Source organism: Anguilla rostrata, chromosome 6 (assembly GCF_018555375.3).
Source record: "Anguilla rostrata isolate EN2019 chromosome 6, ASM1855537v3, whole genome shotgun sequence".
NCBI lineage: Eukaryota > Metazoa > Chordata > Actinopteri > Anguilliformes > Anguillidae > Anguilla > Anguilla rostrata.
In genome coordinates, this window is record NC_057938.1 from 18,160,913 (window position 1) to 18,177,688 (window position 16,776).

General features: G+C 43.7%; 1 protein-coding gene across 4 annotated transcripts; it reads right to left on the bottom strand.

Annotated features, from left to right (window-relative positions):
- Positions 1-8,330: 8,330 nt before the first annotated feature.
- Positions 8,331-16,770, bottom strand: LOC135256721 (myoneurin-like). Of its 4 annotated transcripts, none has more exons than XM_064338780.1 (8): positions 16,593-16,770; positions 15,382-15,687; positions 13,783-14,576; positions 13,099-13,258; positions 12,293-12,471; positions 11,423-11,506; positions 11,133-11,219; positions 8,331-10,445 (listed from the first exon to the last, which is right to left on the bottom strand). In XM_064338780.1, the coding sequence occupies exons 2-8, from the start codon at positions 15,651-15,653 to the stop codon at positions 10,189-10,191; spliced, it is 1,833 nt and encodes a 610-aa protein (XP_064194850.1). In that variant the 5' UTR covers positions 15,654-15,687; positions 16,593-16,770; the 3' UTR covers positions 8,331-10,188. The 4 variants fall into 4 exon arrangements, with proteins under 4 accessions (XP_064194850.1, XP_064194853.1, XP_064194852.1 ...); XM_064338783.1 differs by having other exon boundaries at positions 10,307-10,445; positions 11,423-11,565; XM_064338782.1 differs by having other exon boundaries at positions 10,307-10,445; positions 11,133-11,243; positions 11,423-11,565.
- Positions 16,771-16,776: the final 6 nt, after the last annotated feature.

Genomic DNA, 16,776 nt, shown 5'->3' on the forward strand with positions numbered 1-16,776 from the left:
CTCTCAGGACTTGGACTCCCTCCCATCTAAGGCCACATCAACCAACTGAAGGAGAGAGAGGGGTGTAAATTATATTTGTGACAAGAGAACCAATTGAGGGTGGACATACAGTGTGCAGGGGTTGCTGGTTCAAATCCTGTTGTTAGACCTTTGACCTGAGTGGCAGCGTAAACATACCAAATTTGCAAAGTTTTGAGTCTCCCTGGAAAAGTAAGCTTGCTGAGACAGTAAGTGTCTAAGACCAGGGTTCAGACTGGTGGATTTGCTGCCTGATAATCTAATTAAATGACTGAATTAAAGCAAAACTGCTGACAATCAAAATCAACCCTACAATAGGCCACATTAGACAACATATTAGCAACACCTCAATCACTGTTACCCCACACAAAAACCAACAACCTTCATAGAGCATTAAATAATATATCATAGAGGACACCCTGAAAGCAAGGGCTCATTGTTAAGAAAGCAATTGTTTCCACTGGAAAGTGATACAGCATTGAAATTTAAACCTTGTGGAGTAATGCAAAAATGACCTGTCTGGGAGACTTCTAGCATGTAAACACCAACTTTATTGCCATATTTAATGAATTATTATTTAGAAAGAGTCCAAAATACCTTCAGTGTATTAAAACATACTTAGCCCTATGGGCAGTTGGAAGAAACTGCAATTCCATCTCTCTCTTACGCAACAATGCTTACGTGACCCTCACAACAGAAAGTGCAGGATTCACACTTAGCATCTCCGCTTTAGACAAAGAGAGGGATACCATAAGAGAGAGAAGGACAGAGAGAAAGAGAGAGAGAGAGAGGGCAATGGTGAGAAAAGATAGATGCAGTGAGTGTTAAAGAGAGGAGACAGACACGTACAGTACACGTAGTCGGAGATAGAGGACAGAGAACAACAACTGTCAAAGTGAGGGAAGAAGGGAGATAAGAGAACCGCAACCATATGCAGAAGAACGAGCGAGCGAGGGAAGAGAGAGATAAGGGGAGAGAGTGTGAAACAGAGAGGATGGGTGCGATGGTCGTTACAACACATCAGACGGCGCACAGGAAGTGGGAGAGCCTCAAATCGAGAGTTCCTTCGAGTGACTCACCTGCGAGTCCCCGCTGTAAAAGCCGAGCGTCCCGCGGCAGAGAGAAACCGAACGCAAACCGCTCCAAAACAAAAAAAAAACCCGCTCCTCCAGGGCGCCCTGCTCGGCCGAGGCGCTTCCTCTCTGGCAAACGCAAAGACGTACCGGTTCGGCAGCTCGGAGACCACGCCCGCACGGCCTGCGCCAAGCCCCGGTGCCTTAGCTAAAAAAGATCTTTAAATACAGATTCGCGTTATCTTCATTAGCCTCCTTTATCTCCTCCATATAAGCCCTCCCTTCCCTGACATCACGGCGATCTCTCGTCCAACTGCAGGCCTGACGTGGCGCTGAAATGTAATTACAGGAGTACTGCCTAATCATGGACGCTAAACCTCTTTCAGCGTTTACCTCAGTAATCCCTTGTTAGCACTTAAGGCCAGTAGTAAGACACCTAAATACTCTGCTTCTTTTTCCAGTCGGTAAAAGGCAATTTAACCCTAAAGGGGCCTACTGCACGGAGGGGAATTCACCTCTGTTGAGCCCTATGTGTATTTATCAGGTTTGTGTTTCGGATCTATCCGCAGGTATGACCGGGAAGGATAATGGGGCCAAGACACAGGTTTGGGTGCAGGCCTCGGAGCGGCGGTTGACCGTTTGACTAAAAATCCTCCTCAATGTGCTGCCAGGATAATCCCCTCAGACTTCTTAAGCTGACAGTTTGTGATTACAACCTGCTTACTGTATGCCCCGCAGTACCAAGAATGATGTATTTTTAATACTGTGAGGATAAAGAGCATTAGTCTGCAGTTAGGTGTACAGCAGTTGGGCGGGGTTGTCCTGTTCTTGATAATTAGCGGGCTCCCCATTCAGTATGGCTGTTTTTTCCAGTCAGTGCCTCCTGCTGGCCTGAGCTAGCTGTCTGACACCACTGTCTCAGCAACACACCAGTCACACAAACAACAGCATGCACACACACACAAACAGATACACACACACACACACACACACACACACACACACCTGCACACACACCAATCACACAAACAACAGCATGTACACACACAAACAGATACACACACACACACCCACACGCCAATCATGCAAACAAAAGCATGCACACACACGCGCACACACAGATATACAGACACGCAACACACACACACACACACACACACACATACCAATCACACAAACAAAAGCATACACACACACACACACCGGTCCCACAAACAAAAGTATGCACATGCACACACTGTTACACAGACACACACATGCACACACACCGATCACACAAACAAAAGCATGCACACACACATACACACATAAATACATGTGCCAAAAGCACCGACAATGCAAAAACACACGCACAAAATAAATGCACATACGCACACACACAGTCATCACACAGACAAATGCACACATACGTACACATCAATTGCACAGAGAAATGCAAACAAGTATATGTACATGCACAAAAATGCATACAATCCCACACAAGTTTGTTGCACTGAGTAATTTGAATATGAAACTGTTCAGTTTAATGGTCTCTGTGGACATAGGGCAGGGATGAGGTCCAAAGTGCAGCAAGCAACACGGAGGCCTATCGCCATACAGTGTAATAAAAACACCAAGCCCAAGATACAACTTAATAAGCTTAATAAGCTTAAACTGTAGCAGTAAACATAACACAATAAGTATAAGAAACTGCAACACCACTTAAGAAAAGAAAACAAGAACCCATTGACGAAAAATATCCTCAAATTGAAGCTGACAGCTTGTTCTTTAAGCTCATATAGTTTAATTTCGAATCCAATGTGTTGAAGTACAGAGCAAAAACAACAATTGTCCAATCGTGTCATTGTCCAAAAACTCATGAACTGCACTGCACGTTACATCACGAAAGCGCTACTAAAAATCAACTGTGCACCAGGTGTAATAATCATCGATTGTTCAATTAGATACAGGGTACCAAAAAATCAAGATGAGATTAAGACTAGGCTCATATTAGGGTTCATATTAGCCTTATTTTGAACATTTTTAACATAATAATTTTCTGCTTTTATTTACAAGCATATAACAAGTATTCTCTTAAATCTAAATTTAAAGTATAAAATTAGTTTTGCTAATTATAAACAAATGAAATGACTCGAATTACGCTCAAGCTAATTTTTGTATTTGCTTTTTGGAATTTTTTGACTGGTGTTAATTGCTATGGATTTTTTTTCCATGTTTGTTCACTTTTTGTTCACAGAAGAAACAGAAAAATATAAGGACAATGCCATAATTTGCTTTGTTCATTAATCTGAGCAAATATTTCCCAGAATGTACACTGCCAGCTATGGGACTGGGTTAAGGGAGAACGGTTATATTAAAAAGAGAACAAAATCACAAATGCAGTGTTTAACAATGAAGGATAGAAGGCATTAAGACATGTACACCGCTAATTTAAGAATATCTACAGAGTAAGCTTTTTAAACTGGATTTATGCTCGCCTTGTTTTGGCCGTGCATTAGAGAGTCACAGTGAGGCAAAGGGGATAAGCACTGATTTAACTTCTAAAAGAGCTCTATAAATGCCTTAGGCTTCCCTAGGTCCATGATCAAAAGCTGCAGTTGCTGTCACAGCCTCCTTAATTCCCAGACTTCCAAATATATATATATATATATACATACATACATATATATATTTCAAAACCTTCAAAATAAAAGCCAAATATCACCATGGATTTTTATGTTTTTATATTACATATAAGTGATTCTATTGAAAATCAAATCAAAGCTGAACATTAATATCAGCCATAAACATGCTAAAAATGTATCAGTGCCCAGTTATGAACTTTATTTTTTATTTTTCGATTTAAGACAATTTCTGAGACAAAATCAACGTTTGGCCTAAAGATGTTTAAAAAATGACAGAGGCTCCATAAAGTTATAGATTACATTAACCCTTCAGCCAGTTTTGAAGCAGTTTTACTCCATTTTAAATACTTAATTTTATATTAAATACAGGTATCATATTATACATAGGTGATACCATACTTAGATTTTAGCTCAGGTAACTCATTTGCCTCTGGATGAGTTTCAGTTGTCACAGACCATAATGCACTGGAAGGCTGAACTTACATTCCACTTAAATCACCAATCAACTTCTAAGTAGGAATAAACAAAATCCACATTTAGGGATTTGTTTCGCACATCATTACGGTTTTATACATCATCTTGGTCTAAGAAAAAATTGTGTTTGTTCCTTAGTTCAAGTTCAAGTAGTTTAGTTGTAGAAGAATGAACATCCTGAAGAACATAGTATGGCTCCATACTTGGTGTTACTGATACCTGGCTATACCTGTTTCAAATTCAGATGTTCTGACATTCAACCTCTTTTAACTTGGTTAGTGCTTGGATAGAAGACCTGAGAAATCTAGCTTGTTGCAGGCAGAAGTGTTGTTAGGCCAGGTTTGTGACTGTATTTGTGACTGTAATGCAATGCATTCCCTACCCACTTCAATTGGCCAGGTAATCACTACACTAGAGAGTCAATAAATTCATAAAATTGTTGAATGTTTGTCAAATTCAAACAGACAACCTTGTAGCCTTGTGATTACAGCTCAGTTCTGAAACCCCTACACCGCATGGCCTTCTGATCACAAAAAAACGAAGAAAAAAAAAACAAAGAACATGCCAATCATAAAGCTTGTGACACAAGGTTGTATTCTCTCAATTTATTAAAATCATTTGATCACAGTTTAGTTTATTTAAACTTTGTTACACCCAGTACAGCTTGACCCTTCCAAGAAGGACTGCACAGTGTGCAACAGAAAGTTTTGACCTTTCATCTCCAGCTGTTGACAAACTTGAAACTGCCATACCCAGTGGCAATGGAATGACAACGGAGTCAATCCAAAGCCAGTATCAGCATCAGACTCTGATAGCTAGCAGTGGAATCTACCGATGGCTATGGCCTATATACTTCTGTATAAACTGAACTAAACTAAACAATTACTAAAATCTGTTAATTAACATGCCCTCTAGAGGGTGACAGCCTTACAGAAGCTGCCATCTTACAGATAAGGTGCTCAGAGGCCTGTGGATGAAGGTTCTGGTCCTGTGGTTCCTGAATGGAAACATGGCCGTTACTATGGTGATAGAACTGGGAGTGTAGCCAGACTGCGGGTTCACATTCAATGTGATGCATAAATGCTATACCTTTAAGTGATGTACAGAATTGTGTGGGTATGTCTGCAAATGGCATCCTGCTCCAAACTGGTAAGTAAACTTGAACATGGCCAATGAAACAAAACATAAGTTAGTCAGCAGGGCATCTGCGCTCCACCTAGTGGACAGCTGGGTCACTACAGTGGGGGACAGACCCTGGGCAAAACTCTCAAAGTATTTACTGAGCTTTGCCTGCAAATAAGAGGTGTAACTGTGGGTTCACTGTTTGTGTTCAGCCTCTCTGTTTCCTGTGTTTGTCTGGCTCTCTCTCTTTCTCTCTCTTTCACTGTCAGGCCACATGTACAGTGCAAGGTGCGAAGAGGATTCTCACAACGAATAATAAATCACTCACCAAACTTGCACACCTAAACATGCAGCAACACAACTAGCACATACAGCTACGCAGACAGGACATAAAACTGCACAGCCAGGGAACACAGATACGCAGCCAGGACACAACAGAAAATAGGATTTTGTAACGTGACAGCAAGCGAGCCACCATCCTGGTCAGTACTTGCATTTAAGCTGTACCCTCCAAGAGTCTACAATATGGCAAATATAGTCATGTTTCCAATTCTCAGAAGTTAGCATGCTTGTCTCTGAAAATGCTCTACGAATTCTCTATGCCTTAAGGACACCATGTCAACAGTGCTTGAAAAACATATGAAAGCTGGACATGCCTAATTGCTACATAAACTGATTAGCTCCATGTACCTCTTCAGGGCAACTATTTTGTTTTCCAGACCAGTTTTACTCCCTCCCTTTGTGACCTCACAGCATCAAATATACCCTCCAATCAGAAACTTGGAGGGCGTGGCCTTGTTACCTAGACTGCAGGTCAAACGGCTTTTCCTGAACACCTGCATTCTGTTGCCTACTACATGCTGTGCAAGCTAACCCTTTGCAGGTTACAATTCACAAGGAAGGCACACATAGGTTAATAAAACATACAACAAATGCAGAAACAAACCACACAGAAATTAGGTGCCAATATAAAAAAATGTTCAGATTGCATGTTCTTCTGGACATACGGTCTAAATGGTATGTTGAAAATCAGCATGCTGGGTAATGTGATAACTTAAACAATTTGAAGCTTGAAAATATAATTATTCATGAATCTGTAAATCATGATGCAACTAACCCCTGGGTCTCTGCTCCCAGCTGGATGTGAACACCTCCAAAGCAAGGCGCCCAGGAGAGACATTACATTACATTACATTACATTTATTTGGCAGACGCTTTTATCCAAAGCGACGTACAAAAAGTGAATTTCATGGTCATAGACAACTGCTAAACACAGGTTCAGTAAGGTACAATACTTATTTTGTACAGCTATTTCTAGCCAAGAACACAGTTTAGTTCACACAGTGAACACTCACCAGCTGACCGAACCACCTCAGCTGACTCTCAACGCAGGGGAGCAGCGGCTCTACTGTGAGGTCCTCCTGGATAGCTGAGCTCCTCACCCTATCAAGGAGAGTAAGCCCTGTCACCCTGCGGACAAACCCCATTTTGGCCGCTTGTATTCGCGATCTCACTCTTTCGCTACCCATGGCTTGTGACCATAGGTGAGAGTGGGATGAAGATTGACTAGTATTGTAAATCGAGAGCTTTGCCTTATGGCTCAGCTCCTTCTTCACCACCACCATCCGATACAATGGCTGCATAACTGCAGCTGCTGCACCTTATGCAGTGGTCGTATAATCATTGTGCCTAAAAATGACAGATTTGTGATTAAATGTATTGCAGGATTAGTGCTCCATCTACTGTTTGTTTTTAGAAATGCTAACTCACCCTGTTTCCTGAAACTATATAAACGTGCAATGCCAATGCTCTACAATACTCTAGACAGAGGCATAGACAGGTGTACCAATTTTTTAATGTTTCAGTGTGTTGCCATTAGCACTTAAACCATGACCTTATGCAAGAAACTATCTGTATCTAAAGCAGTAATGTTCCCAGAGCAACAAGTTTCCTCATTAAAGAATCAAAGAGTTTCACAGAATGTATTTTTTTGATGCTATTTCCACATTTAGATGCATACAACAGTAAATAAGAAAAAAATGATAATAAACAAAACATTATTATTGTCTATTACACTGAAAAAGCATGCCTGCACAAATAAAGTGTTCAAGCGATGGTCCTGTCCCACCTGGACTACCGCAACTCGCTGCTGGCTGGTCTGCCGGCATCCGCCATCAGACCCCTGCAGCTCATCCAGAATGCTGCAGAGCGTCTGGTCTACAACCTCCCCAGACATTCCCATGTCACCCCCCTGCTCACTGACCTCCATTGGCTGCCTGTTATGGCTCGCATCAAATTTAAGACTTTGGTGCTTGCATACCAGGCAGCTAAGGGGTCAGCACCAGGATACATCCAGAGGATCATCAGACCCTACACACCAGCCAGACCTCTCCGTTCTGCCACCTCTGGACGCTTGGCACCTCCCCCTCTTCGTGTCTGTACTTCCCGCTCGCGTCTGCTGTCTGTCCCGGCCCCTCGCTGGTGGAATGACCTCCCCGTGGCGGTCAGAACAGCAGAGAATCTGACTACCTTCAAACGCAGACTAAATACTCATCTCTTCAGGCTGCACCTCTCCCCACCCCTCCCTAGCCTACAGTTTAGCTCAATGTACCTAGTTAGGCTAATGCGATCACGTTAGTTTTTATTTGGCAGGATTGTTTTTGTCTGATTCTGATTAGGCAAATGTGATTTCAGTGCTAGTTTGTACTTGGCAGGATTGTTTGTTTGTTTGCTGAACAGGTTACCCTACAGGATTGGAGTCCTGATCTATGTGGTCACTTCTGGCACTACGATCTTTACTTCACTCTAGTGTGTTTTTCTGCACCTCTGCACCTTGAACTAATGCACTTGTTGTACGTCGCTCTGGATAAGAGCGTCTGCTAAATGCCTGTAATGTAATGTAATGTAAAATAAAACAATTAGTAAGGTTCAGTCTTCCATTGCAAGAATAAAGGCAGTGCTCTGAACTGATACACAGCGGACAGCCTACCTCGGTCAAACAAGCAAAACAACAATAAAGTAGATGTGTATTTAACATTATTTATTGTTTTTTTCTTATAAATCTTCACAAAGTACCATATTTCATTGTGCCACTGATAATGGCAATTGTATACACTGCAGTTACAATTGAAATTCATGTCTCAACGATATCCACAGACAGTGGCAATTCCATAGTCATGGCACGATACAATTGCAACACATAACGACAAACCTTTCATTTTGCATAGGCCTGTTACCAGAAAGCAGGATGTGTGATGCAATGGCAGCAGCCAAGCAGGAGACACTGGTCTTTGTAAACAAGCAGTTCAGATTTAACGGTTGGTGGAAACTTGGAATGTTCAGCGAAATAAGCCCTGGTCTTTTTCTATGATTATGATTTAAGAAACACAGCCTCTCAGCACGATCTATGTAATTTCCCAGAGAGCTGCTGTGCACTTTCAGTGAGGGCAGTCACACATAATAATAATAATAATATGGGGAAGGATGCTAATTTTTAACTTGATAAGAGTTAATCTATGTATGGCTTTCAAAGGTTAGCAGGGCGGGACAGCCAGAGACTTCTCTTATAAAAGCAAATTAACCTAACTTGAACTTTGTGGAAAAAGTCAATACATACTTGGAAACAAACTCCTGGGAAAAAAATGTATCGCTCCTCTGCCCCTTTCAGATCTTCCACGGTCTTTGTCTTTATTATTGACCCATGTGATCTTTCAAACCTGCTCCCTCAGGACCAAGGCTGCATGTGGGCCTGAGGAAATAACTTCCAAAAAAGAAACCCCCCAAAAAACAAAAACAAAATGCAGATGGAGGCCAGGTTCCCATGTAAAATACAGCCAAAGTGGTACTGCTACTCAACATGGCACTGGTGTTGGATCATGGGAAAAATGAAAATAAACATTCATCTGCACAGTGAAAAATCATTAACGCACTCACAACATGACCGTACAATGCGGCACCTGACCACACGACTGGGCCCAATACATACAACAATTAAAGGGAACCTTACTGCTTCCGCATTACGTTTATGAAACACGTTGTTTATTTTCAAATCACATTTGTATGCTTTTTTAAAAAACATTTTGAAGGAGATCAAGCCCTTGAAAATGGGAATGGCAGTTCATGATTTACACCATAATCCTGAGATACCAAACACAGCACTGAGATGTCCTGGGCCAGTAGTTCACAAATTCTGCAGGGGAATTCTTCTAGACATCGATACAAGAGAGACTCATGTACAGGCAACTGTGGAGGCTTCACATTGTTGGCACAACACTGATGCTATCAAGATGAAGTAACCACTACTGGTTCACAACAATAACAAAGGAGTCAGCAACCAAATACTTTCGTTTAATTTGACCCCATTTCCATGGGACAAAATCATGTCAAGACACTTTCTGACCTGTGAGAATGTAGAACATGTCATAGAACAGACCCTTTTAATTTAACTAACAGAAATTGAATTTACAGCATTACACTGTAATTTCCTGTGGCAGTCATTGAAAACGTACCCTTTCAAGTTAAAGACTCAAGACTGAGAGTGTGATCAGCAATCAGAGTAGACAGTTTATGTGACATCGCGCTCAAAATATGCTGAACAAACTGCACTTGGCCCGTCTTAAAGAGGATATGCAATTAAGATATACAAATACTTAAACAAATAGCTTGGACATGCGTTAATTACAAGGACAAATATGAAAATGGTTGAATGCATTGATGAATGCTTGAATGGTAGCTTGCTCCCTGGCTACCCTTGAAAGAATATGACAGATGGGAAGCTGATTGGCTGAAGACCTTACCATCTTTCTGCCACACGTGCGGCTTGAGGATGCTTGACAAAGGAAGTGGCCTGTGGAAATGACCCGGATGGTGGCAGGTTTTCAGTTGAGCTGTTGAAGGAAGATGAACTGCGGCTCCGTGTAGCCAATGGCAGTCCTCAGCAGCTGATCGATGGATACACCGCTGCTGTCTGCTGTGGGGGGCGGGCCTATCATTGTCTGGTGGTCGACGGAGATGCTGAGCGGGGGAGGGGCTTCCGAGGCCTTGAGCTCCACCAGGCTCGAGGCGGCGGCCTTCCAGAACACGGGGTCCTCGGGGGACACGCCCTGCTTCTGGCCAGGATCTGGGCTGGGTGAGTCTGCAGAGGGAGGGTGCGTATCCCAGGAAACCAACCAATCAATCGATCAACCAATAAAACAATCCATCGAATCAACCAGTTAATCAATCATCCTGGCAACCAACCAACAAATCAATCTGTTTGTTTGCAGTATCGATTTCCCGTTAATAAGGTTGAATTGCAGTATTTTGAATCTATTAACATTCGTGGCACAACACAAAAATGGACAGGTGAAATACACAATTGAAACATTATTTTTCTTAGCGCATGCTAAGATATTCACTGACGTAGCAGAATTCATTTTATTTATACTATTGATGACTAAACTTGGGGGTTTTAGTGAAGTTTGGATTTGAACCTGCAATTCCCCAGCTCTGTTGTTACAATATGTGGGGTCAGACACAGAAAAACAATGCTAGCATGACAGTCTTTGTAATAACGGAACATTCAGTACTGCCATTGTTAAATCTGTTCTGCTGTTTAATGATGAACACTCATCAAGAGCCATAGTCACAGATAGAACTTCCATAGGTAGCACAGTGACGCTGATAACACCCAGATCCCTATATCCAATGAAAGCAGGAGATAGATATGTGTAGGAGTAGGAGTAAATATAGAAGAAGCAGAGATCCATAAATAAGGAAATCCAGTTTGTTAGGGATCTGACTATCGCTGCGCTAGTCCAAGACTACCTGCGCCAGTATTTACCTTTGTGTACTTTGGCTTTGTGCTTCTTCAGATTCTTCACGTCCGTGTAACGGTTCCCACACAGTTCACAGATGAAAGGCTTCTCACCTGCAGAGGTGCAGAGAGGTCAGGCTGAAACCAGGTTAGCCAGGACGTCGCTGTAATTCTGCTATCCACAAACAACGCGCTTTGAAAAGCTTGTAATTACACAGTCAAGATAAAGCACTTCTGCCTTATGGGGACTCGTGGGAAGCTGAATTGCACTACGAACAGAAAAGGTATTCCTGGGGACTCCGCCCATTTGCACCTACCGGTGTGCGAGCGCCGGTGTTTGTTGAGTTCTCCGCAGGACGTGAATGACTTCCCGCACGTCCGGCACGCGTATGGCTTCTCTCCTGCTCGCGGCAGACCACAGACACACCGTCAGTCTGGGGACTAACTTCACACGAACACACTGAAGACAGACAGCTGTGCGTTCCAAACATCTATTTGATCAAGGCAACCTCAAGGACAAACCCTAAATGTAATCCTTTGCTTGTTTTTGTCTAACAACAAAGTAATTTAGGAATCTACTGCATTACACAAAGATATTTCACTATAGCCCTGACAGATTCTGACAGAATTAATTTCACCCAAGAATGTTCTGTAATTTGAATTATTACCTATTACTCCTGTGATTTCAATCTCTTCAGAATCTGCCACGTCTGTAATTTTTACCTGGCTGCAAAGTAAATTTCCCAGACTGAATTACCTACTGTTCTTTTGGGGAGGATAAGTAGGTAACCAAGGTCCTCTGGTAATACTAGTCCCATGCGAATGGTCATCTTAGTTATTAGCCGTAAAATGAGCCACTTTCTTAAAATTTACCAGATGTTTTCATATCTATCATTCAGGGACAGACTCAGTAATAGGGGTGGGTGTTACTGCAGATTTTTTTATCCTGTCAGAAGGCTCCATTGGATTTACCCACATAATAAGTTAAAAACTCATACTCATCCTCGGGTGAAACTTATCCTGTCCGAATAGGGCTTTTAATACAACACCGCACTTCACAAACTCCCTAACTAAAAAGTAAAAAGTAAAAATGCAAACTCAGCATGTTTAGTAGTGTTTGTAAGCTCCGCCCCCCTACACTACACTCACCTCCCCTCCCTCCCTCCCTCCCTCCCTCGAGGCCTCACCTGTGTGTTTCCTGGAGTGGGTGATGAGGGAGCTGGAGACAGCGAAGGCCTTCCCGCAGGTGTCGCAGACGTACGGCTTCTCGCCGGTGTGTCGCCGCACGTGGTACGTCAGCGTGCTGGCCTGGGCGAAGCGCTGGCCACACGAGTCACACACGTAGGGCTTCTCCCCGCTGTGCTTCCTGCCAGCAGGGCGGCAGCAGAGAGACAATTGAGCCCAGACTGTTCTTTTCCCCTCCCTTATATAGCTGAAACCTACATGAAATTTGCATCTGTGGTCAACAGCAAAGCGAAGCTGCTTCCATTCCAATGAACTAAAACGCATTATTATCTGTTCAAGTAGCTCAGGACAACTTGCATAGCTTAAGTTGAACAAATGAACCATTTTACAGCAACACAGCTGTAGCTTTACAGCAAGTGAAGCAATTAAGCACCACCCTCAAGCGTACATCGGCAGTGCCCTTTCTGGGATTCAAACGTGCAAACTTGGCTTTTAAGGGGTTGTATATAAACAAGTGCAAAAGAGTGCATGTACACACGCATGCACGCACAAACAAGCTCTCATACGCACACACACACACAGATTACATCGACCGGGCATTGCAAGGGATATTCAACTTAACACATAACCAAGGAAACACCGACAGTTTTTTGGAAGGCTTCAAATCCGAAATTACCCGCCCGTTAAAAAAAAACAAAGAACAACCGAAGCATTTTATGCAATCTTTCAGATCGTAATTCTTTTAGCGTTATTGAGTTATTAGCTTTAACGCGCGTGACGGGCGCGGCTCCCGTGACCCCGGCTTCACCTCGAGTGAATCTTGAGGTTGCTGGATGTGGCGAACTGCAGACCGCAGACGTCGCACTTGTAGGGCTTCTCCTCCCCGTGGTGCATCCGGCTGTGGAAGACCAGCTGGCACTTCTGGGCGAAGCCCTTCTGGCACAGGTCGCACTGGTACGGCTTCTCCCCTTGGCAGACAGAGAGGACAACTTGCATGTAGGAAACATACGCAGGAAGCTTCGTGCTACCGCAAGAGCAGGGGGCTGCCACTCAGGTCCTGGAGAGCTACAGGGTCTGCTGGCACCTTAAAATCAGCACCCGATTCAGACCCAAGTAACCAGGCTAAGTGGGTTAACTGCATAATCAATGACTTTAATTTATTAATTTAGTGCAGAACAACAACGAAAGCCAGCAGGTCATGTGACTGCCCAAGGACCAAGGTTTCAGACCCCTGTGCTAGCGTTTACAGTCCTTCCATGTCTCAGTAAATGCCCACATAAATTCACAGAATTATCGTACTGTGCATCTTATTCGATTCCATAAGAACGAATGAGAGAAAAGGACAAGACTTCTTTGACGTTAGCCAAAACTGAAGACCCTTTCCACATGTGAACCCCCAAATCAGCAAACACTACTAAGAGCATGCTGAAAACATACTTAAAAAATGTGGCTGCCCTCAGCGTCTGACATGCCTGAAGCCACGCCCTCTCACCGGTGTGCGTGCGGACGTGGGTCTTCAGCTGGTTGCACTGCGTGAAGGCCTTGTCGCACAGCTGGCAGACGTACGGCTTGACGCCCCTGTGGATGCGCATGTGCCTGCGCAGGCTGCTGGCCTCGGAGAACACCTTCCCGCAGGTGTAGCACACCGGCTTGGCCTTCAGCTGCTCGTCGAGAAGAAGCTCCGCCCCGGCCACGCCCTCCCCAGCCTCGTCCCCGCCCGGGAAGGTGGAGCCGCGGTTCTCTTTCAGGGCGCAGCTCTTCCTCGCCCTCTCCCTCTCCCTCTCCCTCTTCACGGCCGGCCTCGGCGGGGGGCGGCGGCTATGGTCTCCTCTGCCGCGGTCGAGCGACGGAGACCGGGACCGCATTTGTGCGCCTCCTCTCTCGTTCCCCACGCGTCCGACGGAGACGGACACTGGTACGTCCGTGACCTGGTTGCCAGGAGCGTGGAATGCCTCCACCAGCAGGGGGCAGACACGGGTCCTCCGCTCCTTCGTCTCCGTCTCCCCCCGGTGGCAAGGTTTGTGCCAGAATGTCTGGTCCCGGTTTGTTTCCTGGCCGGGAACCCGTACACAGAGCGTTGGAGCGTCGTCTGTCTCCAGGGTCAAAGGTCCCTGGAAGCCCCCCAGCGAGGACACGGTCTCTGCCTCTGATTGGTCAGGCTGCGCGGTGCTAGGGCTGGCCTCAGAGCAGACAGGCTTAATGTCCTCCAGTGTCAGTGTGCACTGCACTACCACCTCCTCCATCTCAAGGAAAGTGGCAGCTTTGCAAATCTCTGTCACGTTGCAACTGCGTAGACGTAGGAAGTGAAAAACATTCACAATATTATGCTTAAAAATGCATCCAATACAATTACTGTATGGCACAGTCTATGCCAAAATATCTCCGAGTATTAGTTGGTTTCAAAACAGATTATTTTCAAGAGCAGCGTACAGATTTCCTCATGTGTATAATTCAAGACAGTGAAGACAATCAGATTCTCTCTTCTGAATCAAATAATGTCAGCCTGCCCTCCTTATCACACCACTAGCCAACCGTGCACCACCCTGGGGAACTGCCAGCCCACATAGGCATGGTCCAAATTTGAAAGCAGACATTGGGGTCCTTGTGCTTTAACAAGATGAGCCATCCAGCAGCACCCATGTTGTTATTTTTCAATGAATAAGAATTTTGTAACTTAATTTGATGTTGCATTATCAGATACCCTGCCTTCCCCCACAAAAAATGGGTTGTAGCTAAAAAAAACAGCTACACAGAGGAGCACAACAAGGGCCAATGAAATCGACATGGAATGTCACAAAATGCATTCTAAAAATAGAAGGGCATCATTATTTTCATTTGTGGACAGCATGCTTTGCATCCAAGGGATGCAGACCTACACAATCTAAACATCTTTGAATCAGTCTTCTGTTCTTTCCTTCATGCTCAATTGCCTTTTACATTTATGGAATTAAATCTACACTCCACTCATATAGCAAGGTGGCAATTAGAGGCATGGCTTTGTATGAATCAAGAAATCTTCATTAAGTGGGGTGCCTTTTTATCCAGTGAACAAACGCATTCCACTTACATTACAGTTGGCTGTACAGCTTACCTGTCAACATCAAGGTAACCCGAGTACACATAGTCCATCAACTTCTCAAACACCCCCTCGTTCACACACTCGGGATCCAGGGAGGTGATGATCTTGTCCATTGCACTAGTATCGCACAGGGAGCTGAAGTATCCGCTGAAGGCAGCCAGAACGTTCCAATGAGCTCGGAACATGGACTGCCCAATCGCGACAGTGCAGTCACACAGGAAACCCTTCTCGCGCTGCGTCCTCAGCCTCCCAAGAAGGCGTTCGCTGTGGGGCAGAGGTGGCATTGCCTAAAAAGCTAAGGATGTAAATCCGTTACACCTGGAAGAAAGAAATGTTTTTAATTATAAACCACATATATAGACCGGTGGGTATGGTCACTAATAAAGAACAATGGTCACAGGCCAGATAAACTTACACATAACGACATGTCCATGTGGGTAAAATGACTCTGTTTGTCTGTGTTATCATTAGGCATCGCTATCGTTTCACTTTTCAGTTCTGTTTTTGCAGGGGAGCTATCTGTTTTGCGCTATACGTACATTCACAGTATCTGTAGCCTGTAGGCTATGCTGTAACTTTACAGTTGTTTATTTGTCAAATTATATAAGATATATTCACGTTTATGAAACAAATGTGCCAAATGGCAAGGATCCCCAACAAAAAACTCCGACAGGATCCTAATCCAACAGGAATATCGGTGATTTTGAGGGATTTCGAAGGAATCCTGCAGGATTTTGTCACGACTGCACAATTCCTGCAGGACTCCTTCACAAATGGAAAATATTCCAGTAGGACTTTTTTTTGTAAGGGATCATTCACACAACGCAATAAATTAGGAAAGTTCCCTGGAAAATAAAACAAGAACGTGTATATTTCAAGTTTTAACAGTTATACTGCGACGAATTTCGTGTCACTTTCGTATCTAAAATGACCGAGTACAGCCTACTATAGCCTCTATGATAATACATAGATTAACACATAGATCCATATTTAATATTAGTAGTCTCTTATTCAGACTGTATATCATAACAAAAGGGCTCTTATTGCGAAAGGACACGTCGCGCACAACAGTAAAAAAAAAAAAAAAAAAAAGCAAAAAGGGTCAGCACACTTAAGAGTCACACGAGGACAAGAATGGTTGCATTTGTAACTTTTACTGTTCTCATGCGGTCAAACATCAAACACGCCCGTGCAATTTTGTTTAAAATTGCAAAGCAACCAACCTGTGAGGTTTAGTCCTATTTTTTCTTACTGCCATTCAGCCATTTTGAGACGACGTCAAGATTAATTGAATTACGAGAACACTGAACTGTACGTGTCCTCCTTATCCAGTTATAAAGTTCCGGTGAGCATATAAAAGCGGTATTTCAAGGAGTTCCGACCGTGGATTCTGAACTGTCGTAACAC